We start from the raw sequence: 20,753 nt of genomic DNA on the forward strand, positions 1-20,753 counted from the left end.
GTGTGTGTGTGTTTAATTTTAGCATGTAGTGTAATTTAATTTTTTATGCACCAGTGGGTGGGCAGGAAGAGCCCGTGCGTACCGTAGGGGAGTAAGGCACAGATGGATTCCGTGAACAGCGTCCAGTCACTCAGATTTCCTCCTCAGTAGAACTTGGAGAGCCTGACTCTGCTCCATGCTCCAAAGAAACCGGATTTGTGCGGCGTTGGAGAAGCGGGGCGAAGGAGCAGGCAGCCCGGGGACCTCGGCTCTGCGGCGGAGCTGCGGGGTGACCGAGCCCGGGCGGCTCCAGGGGCGGGGCCGGCGGCCGCCCTGGCATGGGGGAGGGGGGGCGACGAGCGCCGCAGGGTCCGCGCGGCCGGGGCTCGGGCGGGAGTCGCCTCGCGCCCGCGCGCCCGCAGGGCTCGGCGCCGCACCCCGCGACCGCGAGCGCCCTGGGCACTGCCCTGCGGCAGCGGAGCCACCTCCCGGGGCTGCGCTCGGGGAGCGGGCGGCTGGCCGGGCGAGGCATGGCGGGGCGCCGGGCGCCGGGGGAGAAGCGCTGGCAGCTGGTGCGCTGGTGAGTGGGCACCGGGGGGCCGCCGGGCCTGGTGCGGGCGCTCACCGCCAGCCCTGCGCCCCAAAGCCGGGCCGGGCGCGGGAAGGAGTGTGGGCGCCTTTCCAAAGTTTGTTCTTGAGCTGAGGTTGAAGGGCCGGGTTTACGGAGAGGCGCTGGCTGCCTGGTCACAGCCGTCCCGCGTCCCGGCCGGCCGCCGCTCTTGGTGGCTCTCCAGAGATCGGCGCCGGGGCCCGGGATCCTGTCCCTGACGTCAGGCTCTGGAGGCACCTCTGTAGTCCCTCCACAGGCTCGCGGCGGGGTTTCCCCCTCTTGCCTGTCCCCTCATTTCAGCTTTCCTATTTGTGCAATGCGCTTTCCCAAACTACCTCTATTCCTTCTGCTGTTGGGGGTCGGGCCATAGACTTGGGTCAAGAAGGCACAAACCACACTGTTCAACTCCCCTGTTCAAGGAGATGCCCCGTTTCTCCTCACCAAGACCCCTGGAGATGGGGGCTTGGGCATGGGGAGCTAGGAGGTGAGGGGAGAGGTCTCCCTTTAGGTGGGTGGCTACACCTACCTCCACCTGTCCAGCCCCGGATGGGAAATCAGCCTTAGGGTGTCAGGTTACCCCACTGCAGGCTGAGAGGGTTTCTGTCGCATTGCTGCCCTGTCAACTCGATTGGGCCCCTGGAGCCCAAGTTCCCTTCCCCCACCCTAGTCCGAATGCTAAGGGGTGCTTCAATGGGGGGGGGCTGCTTGGTGGGACTTAGAGTGTAGAGTAACAATATCACCCCCCCACCCCCCCAAGAATCAGAGTAGAATGTCCGACTGGAGCCTCTCCCCTTCCCACATTATCCCACCCACCGGCAGGGCTGGGGGGCATCTCCACAGTTGGACTGCAGTCATATCTTACTAGGTATCCTCTGTAGACTGAATAGAAATAATTATAGTAGTTATTGTCATTAGCAACATAACCTAGGCTTCCTGAGCATTTCTTACAGGCTCCAACCATAATCAGGATCCAGTCACTCACTCAGTTACTCTTCACCGTGATACTCAGAGGAAGGTATTAGTATCACCATTTTATAGATGAGGAAACTGGGGATCAGAGAGGGAAAGTAGTTAGTCAAGATCATTCAGCAAGCAAGTGGCAGAGTCAGGGTTTGAACCCAGGGGTTTCCCTGGGGCTTAATAGATTCTCTGTTCTGTTTATTTCCTGGCCACTCTCACCTGGGCTGGACAGACATCCAAGTTCATATTGTTAGAAAATCTCAGCGGGTCAGAGCAGAAGAGGTCAATGCATTTCCAGACTGCTCAGTCCACCCCACCCTGGGAATATTCCAAGACTCAAAATCGAAATAATCCAAATAATTAAAATCAGAAAAAAAAAGGTAGAGTTAATCTGCTTGAAAGGTGGTGGGGAACTGGCAGTTATATAGTACTTTCTCCCTCCAAAGAGGCACCATCCCAGAACCCCAGGACCTTCCAGATCAATTTCCTCAGTTTAATTCCTTCCCTCATTCTATGGAGGAGGAAGAATTTTAAAGGGGCAGAACTTGGATTCTTGCTCTGACTGTCCCTCTTGCTCTGACTGTCCCTCTGTCCCTCTGTCTGGCTGGATTGGATCTTGGATTGGATGTGATGATACATGAGTCATTGTTAGTGCCCTAATTAGGTTTTGAATCACCATCTCCCTCTAGATCAAGAGCCATTGCTCTGAGAAGGTCCTGAAGATGTGACTTGAATGGTCAGGCAGCCTGTCAGGGAAATCTCTAGAAGGCAAGACACCCTCTGAATCCCATGACATACTTCCAACATAGTCAACTTTAGCCACTACTTACAGGATTTCAGTTTGTTCAACTCAAACAGCCTTAAGAGAAAGAGGGACTTTGTTGCCTCACAGAACCAAAATCCAGGAACTATCCATGTTTCAGTCACAACTGGATTCAAGTATTCAAATAATATCACCAAATAACACCCCATTTGTCCCTCTGCTTTCCTCTGGTCCACTTTTTTTTGAAAAAAGATTTATTTTATTTATTTATGCATATAAGAATTGGGGTGCAGACCAGATGTAAGGGGTGAGAGGATTCACCAGAGACAGAGTGGGAAGCAGAACAGGCAGATCTACTGAGATACACTGCTGAAGGGAGCAGTGCAGGAGGCAGGAGAGGTCTGCTCTGCCATGTGGGTCAGTTCCCTGGCTGGGGATTGAACTCATGCTGTAGTGGCTGCCGATAGCTTCATAGTGCTCACATTTAATCCCTTGCACCAACAGGGAGGCCTAGGATGTAATGATTTGATCACTGTTGCTATTGTGATTTTTATGGCAGGCTAGCTCAGTTGACCAGAGTGCTGCATGAAGATGTTGTAGGGATTTCAGAGTAGATGAGACAAAGTCTTTGTACTCTAGCCAGGAGACAGACTGGAACATAAATAACTCATGCACAGTGGGGCAGGGAGCAATGTTGTGAACAAGGTTAAGCAAAGCGGAACCAGAACCTTGGAGTTGACCTGGATCGTGGCTGGGGGCTGGGTACAGATTCCTTATTTAAGATTTATTTTACTTATTTATGCATACAAGAACTGGGTGTGGGCCAGAGGTGTGGGGGGTGAGAAGATTCACCAGAGACAGAGTGGGGAGCAGTACAGGCAGATCTACTGAAATACACTGCTGAGGGGAGCAGCAGGTGAAACAAGAGAAGTCTCCTGTGCCATGTGGGTCAGCTCCTTGGCTGGGGATTGAACCCGTGCTGCAGTGGCTGGCAATAGCTTGATAGTGCTGAGGTTTTATTTATTTATTTATTTTAAAAGATTTATTTATTTATTTATACAAGCACTGGGTACAGTCAGAAGCACGGGAGGGTGAGAGAATTCACCAGAGCCAGAGCGGGGAGCAGAACAGGCAGACTGATGAAATACACTGCTGAGGGGAGCAGCGGGTGCGGCAGGAGAGGTATGTGAGTTATGTGGGACGGCAGATGGCCTGGGATCAAAAGGGCACTGCAGAGGCTTCGGGCAGCTTCGCAGCCCAGCGCTCAACCACCGTGCCACTGCCACCAGGTCGGCCCAGTGTTGAGACTTTAACCCCTGCACCACCAGGGAGGCCAATGGGTACAGATTCTTAGACACTGTGGTTTGACTGTTGGGGCAGGGTGGCAAGTTTGGGTGGAGATGGAGAGAGGGTAGTTCAGCTCAGAGCACAGACTGAGCAAAGGCTCCAAGGTCAGAAAAGGCAGGGCAATTTTGGAGAAGAACAAACAGATCAGGAATGCTGGGTCTGAACACATGAATGGCGAGGGCGTGGCCATATGTAATGGTGGGAAACCTGCAAGGGAACAGAATGGGGAAGGATTAGACATCTAAAGTGAGCAGTTTGTATAATATTTGATATGCAGTGGGAAAACACTAACAATTTTGGGTCGGGGAGGAGTTGACAAGATCTGTGTTGGGAAGTAGGGGCTGATGTTGAGGAAGGTGTGTGTGTAGGGGACTGGTTAGCAGGAAATCGGATGCCAGCACTTGAATGTACTAGGAAGGCCACCTTCTCCTGCTTCCTGACTGTGTGCCCTAGGGCAGGATCACTGCTGTTTTCCTCCTCTCTAAAATGTGATCAGCCAGTTGCAAGGGGTTTGAAGTGGGTTTGTCTGTCATCAGTGAATTATGTAAGACTGATAAGAAGTGAAGGCTGATGAGAATGGTGGGGAGGACAGGCAAAATGATGACCATGCAGTAAGACCTCTCCTTAAATGATCTCATTTAATCCTTGCAACAGTCCTTCAAGGTGGCTGTTATTATAGAGAAGTGATCTGTAAATCCCTCACCTATAACTGGCACGTCGAATCCAGGTCAAGGTGCTGGCAGAGTGGAGGACAGTCCTTTCTACCTGCCTCTGGGAGATGAGGGTGAAGGGAGATGGGGGCTTGCAGCTGAGGCTGTTTACATTCTGCACAGAGGCAGGGGTGAGTGATGGGTGAGGAGAGGATAGGGTGGGGATGGTTCCTCAGTGCACCTATTCCTCCTTCAACTTGGGGGCCTATGCGTACCTGGTGGGTGTAAGGACACCCTATTGTGGGTTATCATCCTGGGGCTAAGGGGACATCACTATCAGGCCATGGCTCTGCCAGCATCTTTGGGCAAGCCCTGTGCCTGCTCTGTGCCTCACGTCCTCATCTGTAGAATAAAGCTTCAGACTAGATAAGGAACTTTTTGGCATTGTTTTTCATCCTTAAGACCTAAGACTTCATGATAAGTAGAGTTCCTAAATAAAAATAAGAAGATTTACTTTTTGCAAACAGTAAATTCATATCAAATCAAAACAGCACTACGGCAGTTACAATGCTTCCCAGTCACTCAGTTCCCCTCCTTGCAGGCAACTGGTCTTAGCAGTTTCTCCCACAGAGATGGCAAGAGCGAGGGAGAGTGTCGCTGCGGGAGTGACTAAGTTCCCCCAAGCTGAGGAGGTAATTTGAGTCCAAAGAATGAAGCAAGCAAGTTGATTAATTGTACTTAAGGTTTATTAAGGGCAACTTAGTTACACGCAGGGGTCCCCATGCTGAGGCTGGTGGATGGGGCTTCTGGTTGAGGCAAGAGCCACATCTACCACTCCAACAGGGGTTTTCTTAGCCCTTGATTAGTACATGTGACCTTTCTTGTGTAAGTCTGGGGGCACATAGCACGTGTGTCTCTGTTCTACTGAGATTAGTAGAGTTGTGTATAGATCGTTATACTTAAAATGAATGAAACAACGGAGAAATCGGCTGTCTTCCTAAGATGCTGTTGATCCAAGATGGAGTGACTTTGGTTTTCCCATGACTTGTCATTCAGGGCTGAGTCCTGAGGAGCCCAGGTACAGGGAAAGGCATGGAAACTTGTCATCAGAATAGGATGGACTTCATCAGGTTACGCTCCCTGGTGGAGCCAAGTTTTGAGTCAGGTTTTGTAAGAAGGGAGTGACCCTGGGGGCAGGAAACACATCACAGAGGATGTAGTGCCCCAGATCAGCATCATGACCTTCCCTCCCAAAGCTGCAGTGCAGCTTTGTTGTGCAGTGTGAATGACACTGCAGTCAGCTATCAGCACCAATTAGGAACTCGGGGAAAACTTTGCTGTCAGTCTCCCCCTCATCATGTCCAATCCCTCGCCAGGTCTACCCAATGCTACCTCCTTAGCTCTTTGAGAGTCTTCCCATTTCTCTCCATCCTGGCACCATCTTCCTAGACTAATCACCTCTGTCCCACCTGTACCCCTCAAAGAGCCTCTTATCTGACTGCCCTGCCAGTTCCTACCCAGCAGCGAGGTGACTGTCCCGAAATGCCCATCAAGCCACGCTTGGGAGAGCGAAGTTATGGGGGACAGTGCTCTGGTTGGAAGGCTACAGGAGCATGCTGCTCTGCTTCCAGCAACCCTGCCTTCCTGGAAATTTCCTCCCCTAGCAGATAGTCTGTGTTCCCTCCCTCCCTGCCCTGCAACATCAGAGCAGCTGCACATTTTTATCATACAACTTCATGCAGTTTGTAATTTCATACAGAAGCATACATTAAACATTTGGAAGAGATAATACCTCTCTGTATGAAAAGATACATTGTTAAAGAGTCACTCTCCCATGCCCCTATTCACCCAGTTCCTCCTTCCCCTCACCTAGGTAACTTCTTTTATTAGCTTTTGTATCTCCAGGGTTTCTATAGTAAAGATAAGCAAAAATGAATTCGTATTGTATTCCCTCCACCACCCCTTAACATAAATTACTCATACTGCTCTTTTTACACTTTTTTTCTCTTAACAGCGTGTCTTAGAGATCTCTGCATGATTGCACACAGGGAACCCTCATTTACAGCATTTTTCAAATGGTTGCACACTGTTTTACTATATGGATGCACCATAATTTAGCTAACCAGTTCCCTATTGATGGGTATTTGGGTTGTTCCCAGTCTTTTGCTATTTTAAACAGTGTCATTGATAACCTTGTCCATATGCTAGGATCTGTAGATAAACTCTCTGAAAGGGGATGGCTGGGCTACAGGGAACTGCGTTTGTAATTTAGACAGACATCAGTTTGTCTGCAGAGGGGGTTGTGCCACTTGGCACTCCCACTGGTAATGTACGAGGGGGCCTTTTGAGAACGTAGCCTACGTGCATGAGATTATGTGCTGGTTTTTCTTCCCACAAGACTGTAAACTCTAGAAGGGTAGGGGTTATTTCTCTCATTTGCTCATCATCATAGGTACTCAATGAATACTGAATTAATGAATGGACTTATGGTTCTAACCAGAAGAGTGGCCAGAATGGGAGGGGTCCTTTTGTGTTCACCAGGGAAGCCCAGTTTCTCTGATCATTTACTTCAGGGTTACTGTCTATTTGGAGGGTGACTGGGATCCTGTGAGGGACCTTTAGGAAACCTTCATCCTAACATCTGACCCATGACCCCACTCCAGAGCAGTCCTTCTTGGGCTGTGAAGTCAAGAAGTCCAGTATTCAGTCCCATAGAGACTTGGAGAATGCCCCCTCATCTGATGTTTGAATCCCCTTCCCACTCTCTGCTTACATATTTCCAATGACAGAGAACACACCCCTTCCACGTGACCCCTTCCAGCTTCAGACAAGTAATTTTTATTTATTTATTTTCTAAAGATTTATTTATTTATGCATACAAGAGCTGGGGTATAGGCCAAAGATGCAGAGGGTGACAGGATTCACTAGAGATAGAGTGGGGAACAGAACAGGCAGACTGACTGAAATACACTGCTGAGGGGAGCTGAGGGCAAGACAGGAGAGGTCTGCTTCACCATGTGGGTTTCTCTCTGGCAGGCTGGGGATCGAACTCATGCTGCAGAGGCTATGGATTGCTTCATAGTGTGGTGCTTAACCCCTTGTGCCACCAGGGAGGCCCCCAGACAAGTAATTTTTAGAAAGCTTTCCATCTATTGAGTTGAAACCTGCTCTCTATAGCTGCATCCCCTTCAGGGAATTTAACTGTGACTCGCTGGAATCAGGGTTTTCTGGCAGATGAGCAGGGAGGCTCCTTGGTGACAGGTACCCTTCATCTATCTTTTCTTTGTTTTTTTTAAAGATTCACTTATTTATTTATACAAGCACTGGGTAGTCAGAAGCGTGGGACGGTGAGAGAATTCACCAGAGCCAGAGCAGAGAGCAGAGAGCAGAGCAGGCAGATTGATGAAGTACACTGCTGAGGGGAGCAGCGAGTGGCAGGAAAGGTCTGCGCACCATGTGGGACTCTTGCCCAGCAGCCGGGGATTGAACCGGTGCTGCAGAGGCTGCGGGCAGCTTCACAACCTAGCACTCAACTGCTGCGCCACCACCACCGGGGAGGCTCCATCTATCTTTTTTTATGCAGGCTAACTCCCCAAAGAGCTCTGCAGACCCACCCCCTCATCATCCTCTCCTGTCCTGTCCACAGGTATGTGCAGGAAGGAAGGTTCCGAATCGAGGAGAGGACGCTGACAGCCTTCCAGTGGCTCTACAGCCCACAGCAGCACCGCATCCTCAGCCGTGCTGACCTTGAGTCTCCCTCCAGGTAAGGGACCCACTGCCCTTACTGTCGGTCATTCTTCTGAGGCCCAGGTGCCCTCTGAACAAACTCCCCACCCCTGCAGTGGTACTTACGTGGCTGGTTCCACACTATTCCATAAACTCACAGGGAGTACCATTGCCTTGTTCATGGAGAGGTTCCTGGAAAGTTTGTTGGCCTGGGTGCTTCTCCAGCCTAGGAGGCGCTGAGTGATTTGAGGTGACTTATTGTATCTGCTCTTCTGTAAAATGAGTTTGATCATATATTCCCTGCCATTTTTCAAGAAGATCACAAATCTCAAGTGAAATGATGCCTGGAGATCTTTTTTTTTTTTTCAAAGATTTATTTATGCAAGAACTGGGGTACAGGCCAAAGGTGTGGGGGGTGTGAGAGGATTCACCAGAGACAGAGTGGGGAGCAGAACAGGTGGATCAATTGAAATACACTGCTGAGGGGAGCAACAGGTGAGACAGGAGAGGTCTGCTGCGCCATGTGGGTCACCTCCCTGGCCGGGGATCGAACTCATGCTGCAGTGGCTGTGGATAGCTTCATAGTGCTGTGTCTCAGCCCTTTGGGCCACTAGGGAGGTCCTGCCTAAAGATTTTCTTTAAGAGGGATAGTGTCTAGCAAATTTGTTGAGCAGCTGAGCTTTGACCTGGATGGAGCCAGCCTTGCTTCTTTTCTCCTCTCCCATGCCAGAGATGCCTGCTGGGATCCTGGGGGGCTGGGAGACCAGAGCTTTTCCTGGCCCAATCCTCTTCCCAGACTCATACCCACTCTTCCTCTGCCCCATGGACAGGTGTGGCCAGTGTTAGCTGCCTTGACAGAGTTATCCAGAGTTATCGTGGGTGACCCTGCTGCCACCACACCCTTCTCAAGGCTTCTGCTAGACCTGACCTTCTTTCCCACCGTACCATCAAAACCTCATTGCACCAACTTCTAAATTAGCAGGTCCCTTGCAGTCAAGAATGAACAGGTCTCCTCTCCCAGGGATGGCTGAGTGAAAGAGGATGGCAGTGGTCATTTGGAGGGTACACCATTACTGGCCAACAAGAGAATAGGAATGATGCTCTCACTCTGATTCCCAAAACTGGCTCCAGGAATAAAGTTCAGAAGTGATGAGAGATTCAGCCCCCAGACATGTACCAAGAATCCTATTTCGCTAAGGGCATCTTGTTTCACGGGCAGTTTCAGAAGGTTCAGGAAGCAGTGAGGCAGACAGGTACTCTGGAGCTAGGTCTGCTCAATGAGGAAGAATTAATCGGATGATGGTGTGGAAGTGCCAGGAACCCTGGGAGGGGATACTCGGTCATGTGGGAACTCTTGGTATTCAGGGAATGGATGGTCAGACAAGTGCCCTGGACTCCAGAGGGAGGATTTCAAATAATGTAGAGAAATGAAAGGAACTCCCCTAGATCTGGAGGCAAGAGTGCCAGGAAGTGTGAAACAAAGAAATTTTAAGGATACAGTAGAGAATGCTTGCAGGAAGAGAGAGAGATTTTGGGAACACTAGTGAGCCAAGGGGGATCAGGACACAAATGGCACATGGTCAAATTCAGTTTCAGCCCCAAGACTGTAGTAATTACACCTGTTCAAGATTACAGCAAGGGAAGAAGAGCAGGGATCATATCGGTGGTTTGTTACTAGAAGACCTCCAATTTTTTTTGAGCCCAAGAACAAGAATGTACTTAGGATCACAGAGCAGGGCCCAGTCTGTGGAGGAGGGATGCAACCATAAGTGGGATGGTGCCATTTGAAATAACTTCAGCTTTCATACTTGGGGAGGCTACATCACAGGGGCTTGAAGATGAGGCTTCCACAGCGTTGTGACTGTAGTAACTTTTGTGATAGAATATTAATAGTTATTTTTGAGTGCTTATTATGTATCATGTTGTAAATGTTTGGCAGAAATTAATGTTCATAAGCATGCTGTCTCCAATCTAGGCACTATTGGTTTCCATTTTTCAGATGGCAAAACTGAGACACACAGATTAAACAACAGCTAGAAAGTGGCAGTGTTTGCAATCTCTGCATACACTGCTTTTCAGAGAATGAGGCGTGTGTCCAAAGGAGGGAGATGGGGAAGGTAACTTTCATCTTTACAGAGAGGAAACAAATTGACAAACCATAAATAAGTGAACTCAACCTCCATTCTGGTTCAGTTGTGGAGTGTGTTATTAACGAGATGGTTTGGGTACTTAGAAAAGGAAGAGGGAGATGATCAACAGTAGTTGAGTGAATTCCCTGAGACCCCACCCTGCTAATTTGCTTTATTGGTGAATTTCCAGGCTGGAAAGAGGTGGTGTAGCAGAAGTCAGTTGCTCTGAGTTTCAGCAAGAAACTGTTCTTTCCTTCCCACTGAAGCCTTGCAGGCTCCACAGAGGTATGCAGGCTGGGGGAAGGTGCCACTAAGGGGGCTTGTAAGTGGGCTGCCATTGGCTGCTCAGCGTGTATATCAGTGACTTGATGAGGATGATGGAGACAGCATGCTGGTGACATTGATGATGGCAGGAACCTGGTCACCATCCCAACAAGCAGGAAGGCAGGATTGGAACCCCAAATGTCTGGGAGTGCCAGTGGGTACAATTTTACAGGGATAAAGGAGAATTTTATTTGGTCTTCCAATCCTGTTTACACCTAGAGAACAGGGCAAGGATATTAGAGCTAGTGGGGGGTTTCGTTTGACTAGAAGCTTGGGTTTGGGTCCATGTTGCAGGTTTCAAGAAAATGCTTGCATCTTGGGGTTGGAAGAGCTAGGATGGGGGGAATGGAAGGTTCTGTTGTTCTGAGTCTTTAGGTCTATGAGGAATATTCCTTCATTCATCTGGTGGACTGGGCACCTTTCCTCTGCCAGACACTATCCAGATGTTGTCTTTGAACATTGAATAGATTACACATGAGGGTGATGCACCAGGTTGTTTGAGGAACTTGGACCATGGACTCTTGCCTTTAGGAAGCCACCTGCCTTTCTTCTTTCCGCCCTACTCTGGGTCAGACCCTGGGCTTACAGTGCCTTGTCTCAAGGCAGGCAGGGTCCTGCTTCCATGGGACACCTATGCTTGTGAGAGGTAGACTATAGACACATAGACAAGAGAATCCAGAGTGTTGAAGAAACTAAGAGCCTAAAACAGGGCCTGGAGAGAGAGTGACCAGGGGGTATACAGGGACTCTGGAAGAGATGGAAGGCCTCTCTGAAGTGACATTTAAGCTGAGTCCTGAAGGATACAAGCAAACAGCTATATGGAGAAGCTGCTAGCGAAGAGTGCTGAGTAGGCACAGGAGATGGGGTGGAAGGTATTTCCGCAGAGGGAATAGCAAGTATGGAGGCTTAGGGATGTTCTAGAAGCAGGCCATTGTGGCCAGAGCAGAGTGAGGCCAAGAGAGAAGCAAGGCAGATTTCCTTACAGTTAAAGGAATGGCATTCTAGCACTTAGAGCTGCCTGAGGATGGAGTGGGCTGCCCCCGAGGGGGCACGTCCTGTCACTGGGATGCACTGAGCTGTCCAAGGCTGCCCCCTGTGGAGGTCAAAACAGAAGAGACTAAAGGATCCCACAAGCTGCCTAGAGGACCTTTAAGTCCTTCAACCCCTTCAAGTTTGGGAAAATCCTTGGTTTGGCAGAAGCCGGGAGTATGTCTGAGGAGTGAATGAATGAAGGTTCCTAGCTGCCAGGTGTAAGGCAGGGGGATTTTCAGGGGTTCTAGCAGTCCTTGAGGTCTCCCACTTCCAAGACCAGGTAACATTGTCCCCTTCCTGTCCCACCCCAAACAGAGCTGGGCGGCATGGAGTGGGGGGCAGCTCCAGGTGGCCTCCTAAATATAACAGGAACTCATGAATCTTTCTGCACCTCAGCTCCCCACCGCCCTGGGGCCTTCAGGAACGTCTGTGGGCAGGTGAGCCGTTCCCTCTTTTCCCCTCTGGGTCCCTAGGGTGCGCCGGCCCCGCCCCAGCCTTTGTTCCCGAGAAGCCGCTTTGGGCAGTCTCCTGGCGGTGGTGACGCGAGCGCCCCAACGACGGGCCGGCGCTCAGGACCCGCTATACCCCCTCGAGTCCACCCCCAACCTCCGGCGCCCTACCCGGTTTCCCCCTTCGCCCCCCATTCCCGCGTCCCACCCCCGTTCCTGCAGCTGCGCTACAGCTGCGCTTGACGAGACCGGGTGGGCACCGTCAGGACCAGGGTGCAGACCCGGCGGCTGCGTCGCCGAGGGTCAGGGGGTGGCCAGAAGAGCCAGGTAGGCGCCGTCCGCGGCGGACCCCCGCCTCCAACGGGCCGCTGACGTTCCCGCGGCGTGTGTGCGGCTCTGGGGGGCGCGCCCGCCAGGTGCGCGGGGGGCTGCGGGCGGGCGGAGGGCGCCGCTTTGTGCGTTCCGAGCGCCGGGCCGGGAGCGGGGTGTGCGCGCTTGCGCGCCGCGGTGACGGCGCACGCGACTGGGCGGGCTGCGAGGGAACCCCGCCGCCGAGGAGGAGGGGGCTTGGACTCGGATGGAGACCGGCGGCGTTGCGGGCGCGCAGGCGGGGTGAGCGCCGCGGCGAAGACTGTTGACATTTCGTCCACGTCGAGGGGTGAGTCTTGGGCGCCAGGCGTAATAGAAGGTCAGTGGGTCCAGGGCCGGGTGGTGATTCCATCATCAGTCAGTCTGATCAAGACGTGAGTCCTGGGTGTAACTGAACGTGGAATTGGGGTGTCTGTTGAGTGTAAATGTGTGTGTTTGCAAAGAGAAATCCAACCCTTATGGACCTGTGTGAGCTCCGTGTTGCGGCTTCACAGATCAGTTCAGCGCAGTGGGTTATGTTTGGGAGGTGGAGTGGCTGTCCTCAGAAATCCCTGCGGGTGGGGCATTGCATACACACACACACACACACACACACACAGATTATGTACAGGGGTGTGTATGCATGAGTGAGATGTTGCTCAATCCCTGTAAAAGTATCTGGCTGAAGAAGCTGACCAAGGTGGAAATTAGAGGTGGGGTGTTTACAGGTGGTGGTAGAAGGAAAAAACCAGGAACCCCAGGAGAACCCTGCAGCTAGCCCGGGTTGGCTTGTTATTTTCTGAAAGAGCATAAACCCCACCCCATCCTCACTCCAACCTGCGGCAGGTTGGGGCCTAGGGAGGGTGGCAAGGATGGTGAGGTGCTGGCTGAGAGGCCTTAAAGTATCTTTAGGGGCAGGGCCAGCCTTCAGCCTGATGCTGATTTCTGGAGGCGCTGGGTGGGTATGTGTGGGGGTGCCAGGCCTGGGTGGGGGTCCCAGCCCTGGGTGGGGGTCCAGGCCAAGTGGATGTGTGTTCAGGAGACCTCAGGACTGTGTAGACCTCACTTGGCATTGCCACCACCAGTCACTTTGTGTCTGAACCTGGGAGCTGGTTGCAGGGGTATCCTTCCTCCTTGTCTGTTTTCTATAGTTTCTTCTACACCCTTCCTAAGGAATTGGAGGGCATTTGCATGCAAGTGGGGTTTGGACCTGAATGCCAAGGACCTGCTACTATTGAGTGACCCCCCCCCATCAGAGCAGCCTCCGTAGAGAATAATACCGTTGCCCTGGGCGGGGTGCCAGGGATCTTTGGTTCTTTTCATACTTTGTGACCCTGAGCCCTTCCCTTAAGCCCCATGGGCCTCAGTTTCCCATGGAGAGTGGAGAAGGCGTTCCCCTCCCCCATTTTTCCTGCTTTGGTTGAGGAGTAAACAAAAAGCTTGAAGCTGCCGGGGGCTGGCAGGCTGGAGGCTGGGAGTGACTCAGGGTCTGTAAGGTCTTGGGCAGTGATTTCCCCCAGGAAAGTCCCAGCAAATCTTTGTGACTTGGACAGGAGTTGGGTGAGGCTCAGCCCTCACCTCCGAGGTGTGTTGGGTTTTCTGAGTCCAGAGGTGGGGCAAGGTGGGTGTCTGCTAGATCTGCCTGCTTGGTCTTCCGAAGCTATCTCAGGTCTCCTCTCCCTTCCAAGACATTGAGGAGAGAGTGTGTGTGTGTTGGTGGGGCGTCTTGAGGGGGAGAATTGCTAGAAGGGTGGGGTGGGATCTAAAGGACTCCAGAAGTCTCTGGGCAGAGGCACATGCTCAGTGGGTAGGTGAGGGCACGTCTGCCTGGGTCTCCAGCTCAGCCTAGGGTGTTGAGGCAATTTGGTAGAACTGGCCTCAGTTCCAGAGAAGGTGACCCTCCTGCTTCAGGCACCCTCACGGTCCTGCTCTCCCTCTTTCCCATGACCTTGTCTGGATCAAATGTGACTGAGCCACTATGGTTCAGAATCTTGAGGGAAAGGGACCCTGGCATGGATGTTGTTGGCAGCAGCGTAGCACAGTTGTTAAGCATAAAGGCCTGGGTTTGAACCCCAACTCTCCCACCTGCTTGCTGTGTCTCTGTCTGCTTGCATGCAGTAGTTTATTTGGGAAGTGGTCTCAGGGGACAAGAGTGGAGGGAGGCAAGGGGTATAAAGGAGAGAAAGGGAAAGCAACTGTGAGGATGCACTATTTTTATTATTATCAACACTATGTCCTGGGTGGGTCTCCTGAGGAGCCTTATGGAATGAGTTTCAGAAACATTCCATATGGTTGAGAGAGAAACAGGGATGCATTCACCCATTAGCTCTGTCCCCTGTGAACGAGGATGGCTCCATGGACGTTGACTCCTACATACTTTCAGGCTGCAGGCCCCTTGGGCCACCCACACTGTAGCTCAAAGAGGGCCTGCCATGGCCCTAGATGAAGCATGGCCACTTGCCCTGTGTGAGATGCTGCTGGGAGTCAGCAGGGAGCTGGTCATTGCACAAGTGGCTGGAGTAAAAAGTGGAGTGTGAAGTGGCACACCCAGGTCCCACACTCTGTGTGACCTTGGGCAAATAACCTAACTTCTCTGAGACTCACTTTTCTTATCTGGGTTTTGTGAGTGTGAAATAACATATTTATTAAATTTTTGAACACAGCAAGGGCTGCATGAGGGCTACACTCAGGAAGGCAGCACAGTCTGGGTGGCTGAGGTTCTCTCAAGTGGGAGAAGAGGCTGCTAACCTCTGAAGACCCTCCTTCTAGTTGTAGAAATGGGCTCAAGGACCAGACAGCTGACCTGGTCAGTTCTTCCTGGTGCTGTGGCTCTGTTTCCCAGATCCCCTGAATGGTTGTTTTGAACTCTGTGAATTGAAGCCAGCCATGTCCTGACCATGAACTGACTCTCAGATGTGCCTCTTCCTGGTCTCTGTCCCTGGGAGGACATGGGATCCTGGCAGTGGGCAGAAGGGGTGAGTGGTGCAAGCAGCTTGGAAGCAGGTGCTTGAAGGAGGAGTGGAGGGAGGGAGGATGTCGGTGTTTGGAACTGGCAGATGGTTGTGGGCACTGGTCTGAGCCACAGTCAGTAGGGAGGACAGGGCAGGGGGATGGGGGAGGGTGAGAGAGAAATGGAGAGCAGAAGGGAGAGGACAGCAGGTTGGCAGAAGACAGAAATGATGGAGGAACCAGGGCTGTGGAGTGAGCTGGGCAGCCCTGGTGCCCCCAGGATTAGAATATCTGTGGTGGTGGGGACAGTCTGGGCCTGTGGGAAAATGATGGGATCTCATGAGAGACGGAATGTGGTTGAGGATTTGTTTGGGGGTCATGGGACATAAGCTGGGGGAAGCTTCATATTTCAGGGTATGGCACCTAAAAGCCTCCTGGTTTTCCTTTTTCCCAATTTGCTGACTTGTCCACTCCACCCACTTTGGCCTGGGAGATGCTGTCTGCAAACACTTAGGTCCTGTTGTGAGTGGCGGCGATTGGAGAAGGTTCAGACTTGCCTCTGCCGAGGCCTGTTGCCATGGTACTGTGGTGGCCCTTGTCTTCCTACCCTCTCCCATCTCTGAGCAACATGCCACCCCCTCAGGGAGAGGTCGCACAGTGGGGAAGGTATCAGCCGCCTCTGTTCATACATGGTCAGTTTAGACTGGCAATCCAAAGGCCACCGCGTCCATCCCTCTGCCTGCAGGCAAGGTCACTCCTGGCCTAACTGGGGAGGTGCAGCGGCCAATCTTCATTGACACTCTTCTGACCTCTGCAATTTGGGACTCTCCCAACCCCCAGGACTTTTTTTGTTTTTTAATAACTTCCAGAAAAGAAACCAAACCAATAATGCCTGCCTACCTATCTCCCCCTCTGTTGAAGCAGGTCTTTTAAGGATGTGATACTCTCTTGTCCAACCTCTTGTGAGCTCTGGTGCATCTCTCTGGGACATTCTGCTTCATGGCTGGTCATAGCCTGCCATGCTGCACTGTTCTTGTGTTTTCTTTTTTTGGTTTTGTTTGCCACAATCCTTCAGGCCTTCCAGATAGTTATAAGGAGATTCCTCTTTACCCGTTCAAGAGGTGAAGGAACCTTAGGGACTCCCAAGGCAGGTGGGACGCCAAGGTAAGGGTTGTGATTTGTGGGGCCTGGCTTGAGACCCAGGCTGTGTTGACCCCACAGCTCAGCCATTGTTGGGGTTCTAGACTTGTGACTTGCTCTCAGGGCTGACTGGTGTTCCACCTCCTCCTCTAGTTCAGATCCAGGGTTGTCAGCTTCTGTCCAGGATCATGCTAGGCCTGCTGGTCGAACCCTACAGCAGATGGTAGCAGGTATGAAAATCGGGGGAACCTGCTGATTAGGTGACTGGTAGTGAGCAAGAGCAGGAGGGAAATGAGGCAGTCAGGCACAGTGAGGTATACACACATGTGCTTGGCATGCACGTGTCTCTGGGTGTATTCTTTGATCGCTGTGTCCATGCATCACTTTGTGTCGCTACTTGTGGGTCCTGAATGTGTCTGCATGTGTGCACTGTAGTATGCTTTGGCTTGTGTACTTTTCTCTGGGTGTTTGTGTTAGCCACCCACCTGGTGCTCTCCAAGGTTCTGGAGGGTGTGCCAATCTGATGGCAGGTGATGCTTTACCAAGTATAACCTGGCCCCCCAGGGACCCTTGAATCTTCTGCCAGGCCCAGTCCTTTCTACAGGCTTCTTGTCCCTGTCCTTCACTCTGACTTAGGAAGTTGCTTCTCACCCACTGGCTGTGTGGGTGTCCACTGCCTTTGGGGAGGAGTCTGGGGAGAGACATCTAGTCCAAGCTTCAGATGCGAGTGACAGGTAGATAAGCCCTGGGTTGAGGAGATGAGTCAGGGATGGGAAGGATCTGGCTGTCAGTTAGCGTGCTTCAGGGAAGTGTGTGCTCCCTGCTTCCCCTTGGCCACCCCTCAGAGGCCTGGGCACCAGCAGTGAGAAGTCTCCCCCTCCCCACCCCCTTCATGCTCTCTCCATAGCTGTGGCTGCACACAGTTACTGACAGAGAGCAAATTGGTGTCTGGGACTTGGGGCATCCCACTGGAGACCTTGGCCTCAGTATGATTCCTGTCACCACTGTCCTTTAGAATTATGGAGTTCTTCCTGGATTGTACACTAGGCCTGTATTAACTCATTGGTTCCTTGGACCAATCCTGACTGTGGTTTCTGAAAGCATCTCATATCAGGAGGAAGTGGAGGCTCAGAGAGACTGGGTCACCTCTGCAAGGTCACACAGCTAGTAAGTAGTAGAGCTGGGATGTGAACCCAGGTCTGTTTTTGACATTTGCCTCTGTTGTCTCCAATTTTCACAAACCTTGGGTCCATCTCACTCTTGCAGTCTTCTCTTCCCAGAGGCTGTCCCAGATCATCCTCTCTAAATGGGGTTCACCATCCCCCAACAAGATCGTATCACCCAACTGTAAAAACCCATGTGAAGGTATTTTATCCCTCTTTTGTCCCTTCAATCTTAATCTCTGTTTTGTTTGTTAAAATATCCTCAGCACTAGCTGAAAACTTGAAATACCATAAGAATGCAATGAACGTTTGAGGAATGAAGGAATAAATATGTAAGAATATGTCTAACTTCAGACCTAAGCTCTAAACCCTCCTCTTTACTGTCCTTAGCACAGCAGGGACCATAGCAAAATGGCTGGGAGCATGGTCTCTGGAGCTAGCATGGGGGTTCAAATTCTGCTCTGTCACATCTGATCATCTAGTGCTGTGTAATATACACCCAGGAGCTTATGGCTTAAAACCATTGTGACATTTATTTTGCTCAGGATTCTGCAATTTGGGCAGGGCTTGGCAGGGATACTTGTTCCTGCTCTGCTATCATCGTCTGGGGTGGTTCAGAGTCTAGGGCTGGGACTGTTGGTCGGCTCAGTCACTCACATCTGGCACTTGATGTTGGCTGATGGCTTCAGGTTTTGGTTCCTCTTCACCAGGGGCCTCCATGTGCCCCCTCTGTGTGGTAGTGTGAGCTTTACACCATGGTGACTGGGCTAAGGGGTAAGAATCCCAAGGAAGAGGGCCTCCCTGGTGGCGCAGCGGTTGAGCGCTGGGTTGCGAAGCTGCCCACAGCCTCTGCAGCGCTGGTTCGATCCCCGGCTGCTCCCCGGCCACCGGAGGAGGGTCCCACATGGTGCGCAGACCTCTCCTGCCGCCCACTGCTCCCCTCAGCAGTGTACTTCGGTCCTTCTGGCTGCTCTGCTCCCCGCTCTGGCTCTGGTGAATTCTCTCACCCTCCCGCGCTTCTGACTGTACCCAGTGCTTGTATAAATAAATAAAAATAAATCTTAAAAAAAAAATTAAAAAAAAAAAAAAGAATCCCAAGGAAGAGAGCCAGGCTGAAGCTGTTTCACCTTTTCCTGGCTGCATTGGAAATGATGCAGCGTCGCTTCTGCTGTAGTCACAGATCTGCACAGATTGAAGAGGAGGGATTGTGGACCCCTCACCTCATGAGGGGGGCCATTGTCATGTGATATAAAGAGCATGTAGATGGGGGATATATTATGGGATGGTATGACCACTTCTGGAAAATACAGGCTGCCATAGCCACTTAGTAGGAGTGTGACCTTGAGCAAATTACTTAGTCTCTTTGTGCCCAGCCTTCTCATCTGTCAAATGGGAGACACCATCGATATTTAACTCTTTGAATTATTCCTTTAGTCATGTCTACACTTTTGCCCATGGAGCCCCTTGGCTACAGGTGAGGAATTTGGCAGATTTTCACTGAACTTTAGAATCCAGCCCCAATTCCTCACCCACTCTTAAGAGGCACCTAACTGTACAGAACCTTTCTGAGGGAAACTGGGAGACAAGTGGGAACTTTGAGTGGAAAAGCCCTTTCTTAGTTTATTACACCATTCTAAGTCAGCCCTTCTAAGGGGCAAGGAGATACTGTGGGGCTGGAGGTCCAGGAGGACTCCTCTCTGTCTGGGGATGGGGCAAACCCCATTAGGACCCCATCTTTATTCAGGGAAATTAGGATATATGAATCATTTACAAGCTATGTTTGAGCGGCAAGCCTTTTTAAAAAAAAATAACTGAGGGAGTCCCCCTTTTTTCTCTGCCCCCCTCCTGCCTCCACCTGAGTCACTTGCCATCTGCCAGAAGTACCACCCCCATCCAAGCTTGCCAGATCTGGGGAGGAATCTCAGGGTTTGCTCATCCTGGCCCAGGCTGGGGCCACTCCTCTGCTGCACATTGGCAAGGGGCTCAGGAAGAATCTCAGGGTTTGCCTGAGCCCAGCCTGGAGAGATCTCACATGTGGAACTGCTGTCATTCTCTGTAGGAATGGCAATATGGTTAAAAGCAGTGGCTTTGGGTTTGAATTCTGCCTCCACCACCTACCAGTCCTGTGACCTTGGGCAAGTCTCTCTCTTTTTTTTTTTTTTTTAAATATTTATTTATTTATATCTTAAAATAAATATTTATTTATTTATACAACCACTGGGTACAGTCAGAAGCGCAGGAGCGTGAGAGAATTCACCAGAGCCAGAGCGGAGAGCAGAACAGGCAGAGTGACGAAGTACACTGCTGAGGGGAGCAGCGGGTGGCAGGAGAGGTCTGCGCGCCATGTGGGACCCTCGCCCGGCAGCCGGAGATCGAACCGGCCCTGCAGAGGCTGCGGGCAGCTTCGCAGCCCAGCGCTCAACCACTGCGCCACCAGGGGAGGCCCATGTTAGCATTCTTTACAGATGAAAAATCTGAAATGGAGGGATTTCATATCAGAACTAGGGCTGGGACCCATGTGTTCTGACACCATGCAGTTATTGTTAACCTCTGTCAACACAGAATTTCCCCCCATCCCTCAATTCCTTTCACGGAGGACAATATGGCCGCCATCCTAGATAAATCACCTGGAGGCCTTCCCCTTTTCCTGTATGCAATACTCAAATCTGCCTGTGGAGGGCGCAGGTGCCCACCTCTGGCCCACCCTGGTGAGGTAAGTACCAGGTGAGGCTCTGCAGTAACAGGGGAGGGTTGCGAATGACTCAGTGGATGGGGCCTGGCAAAAAGCTAACTTTGTGATCTTCTTTAGTGAGAATCCCCTTCAGCCAGCTCCTTGTGCCAAAACCTTTTTACAGTCAGTCAAGGACCAAAAAGTGTTGGGAGTATTGTAGTGGAACATTCCAGTTTTTCTCCCTGCATCAGAATCATCTGGGAATTTTGTGAAAGATGCTGATTCCCCAGCCCCATCTCTGAACAGTGGAATGAGAATTTAACAGTTGTACTGCCTAGCTTGTCTGGAGCCCTGTGCCAGGCACTGCTCTGAAACCTTAACATGTATTAATTCCTTTCCCCCTCCCAAAGGCCATGAGATAGGAACTCTTAGTCGCCCCGTCTTATAAAAGGGAATTCTGGTCAGACTCCCTGGTTGCACAGGTGGTTAAGTGCAGCCCTGTGAAGCTGTCCA

At 51.4% G+C, this 20,753-nt stretch overlaps 1 protein-coding gene across 1 annotated transcript in view; it reads left to right on the forward strand.

Moving 5' to 3' along the window:
* Positions 1-509: 509 nt before the first annotated feature.
* The window catches only part of RAP1GAP2 (RAP1 GTPase activating protein 2), a gene marked incomplete at both ends in the record, with an annotated part of 211,514 nt that continues 191,270 nt past the window's right edge, over positions 510-20,753 (forward strand). Inside the window, 2 exons of the mRNA XM_084238203.1 lie at positions 510-559; positions 7,956-8,072. Of these exons, the coding sequence (XP_084094329.1) occupies positions 510-559; positions 7,956-8,072 (167 nt within the window). The remainder of the gene's footprint in view (positions 560-7,955; positions 8,073-20,753) is intronic.

This window comes from Talpa europaea, assembly GCF_964194135.1.
Source record: "Talpa europaea genome assembly, chromosome: 7".
Lineage (NCBI taxonomy): Eukaryota > Metazoa > Chordata > Mammalia > Eulipotyphla > Talpidae > Talpa > Talpa europaea.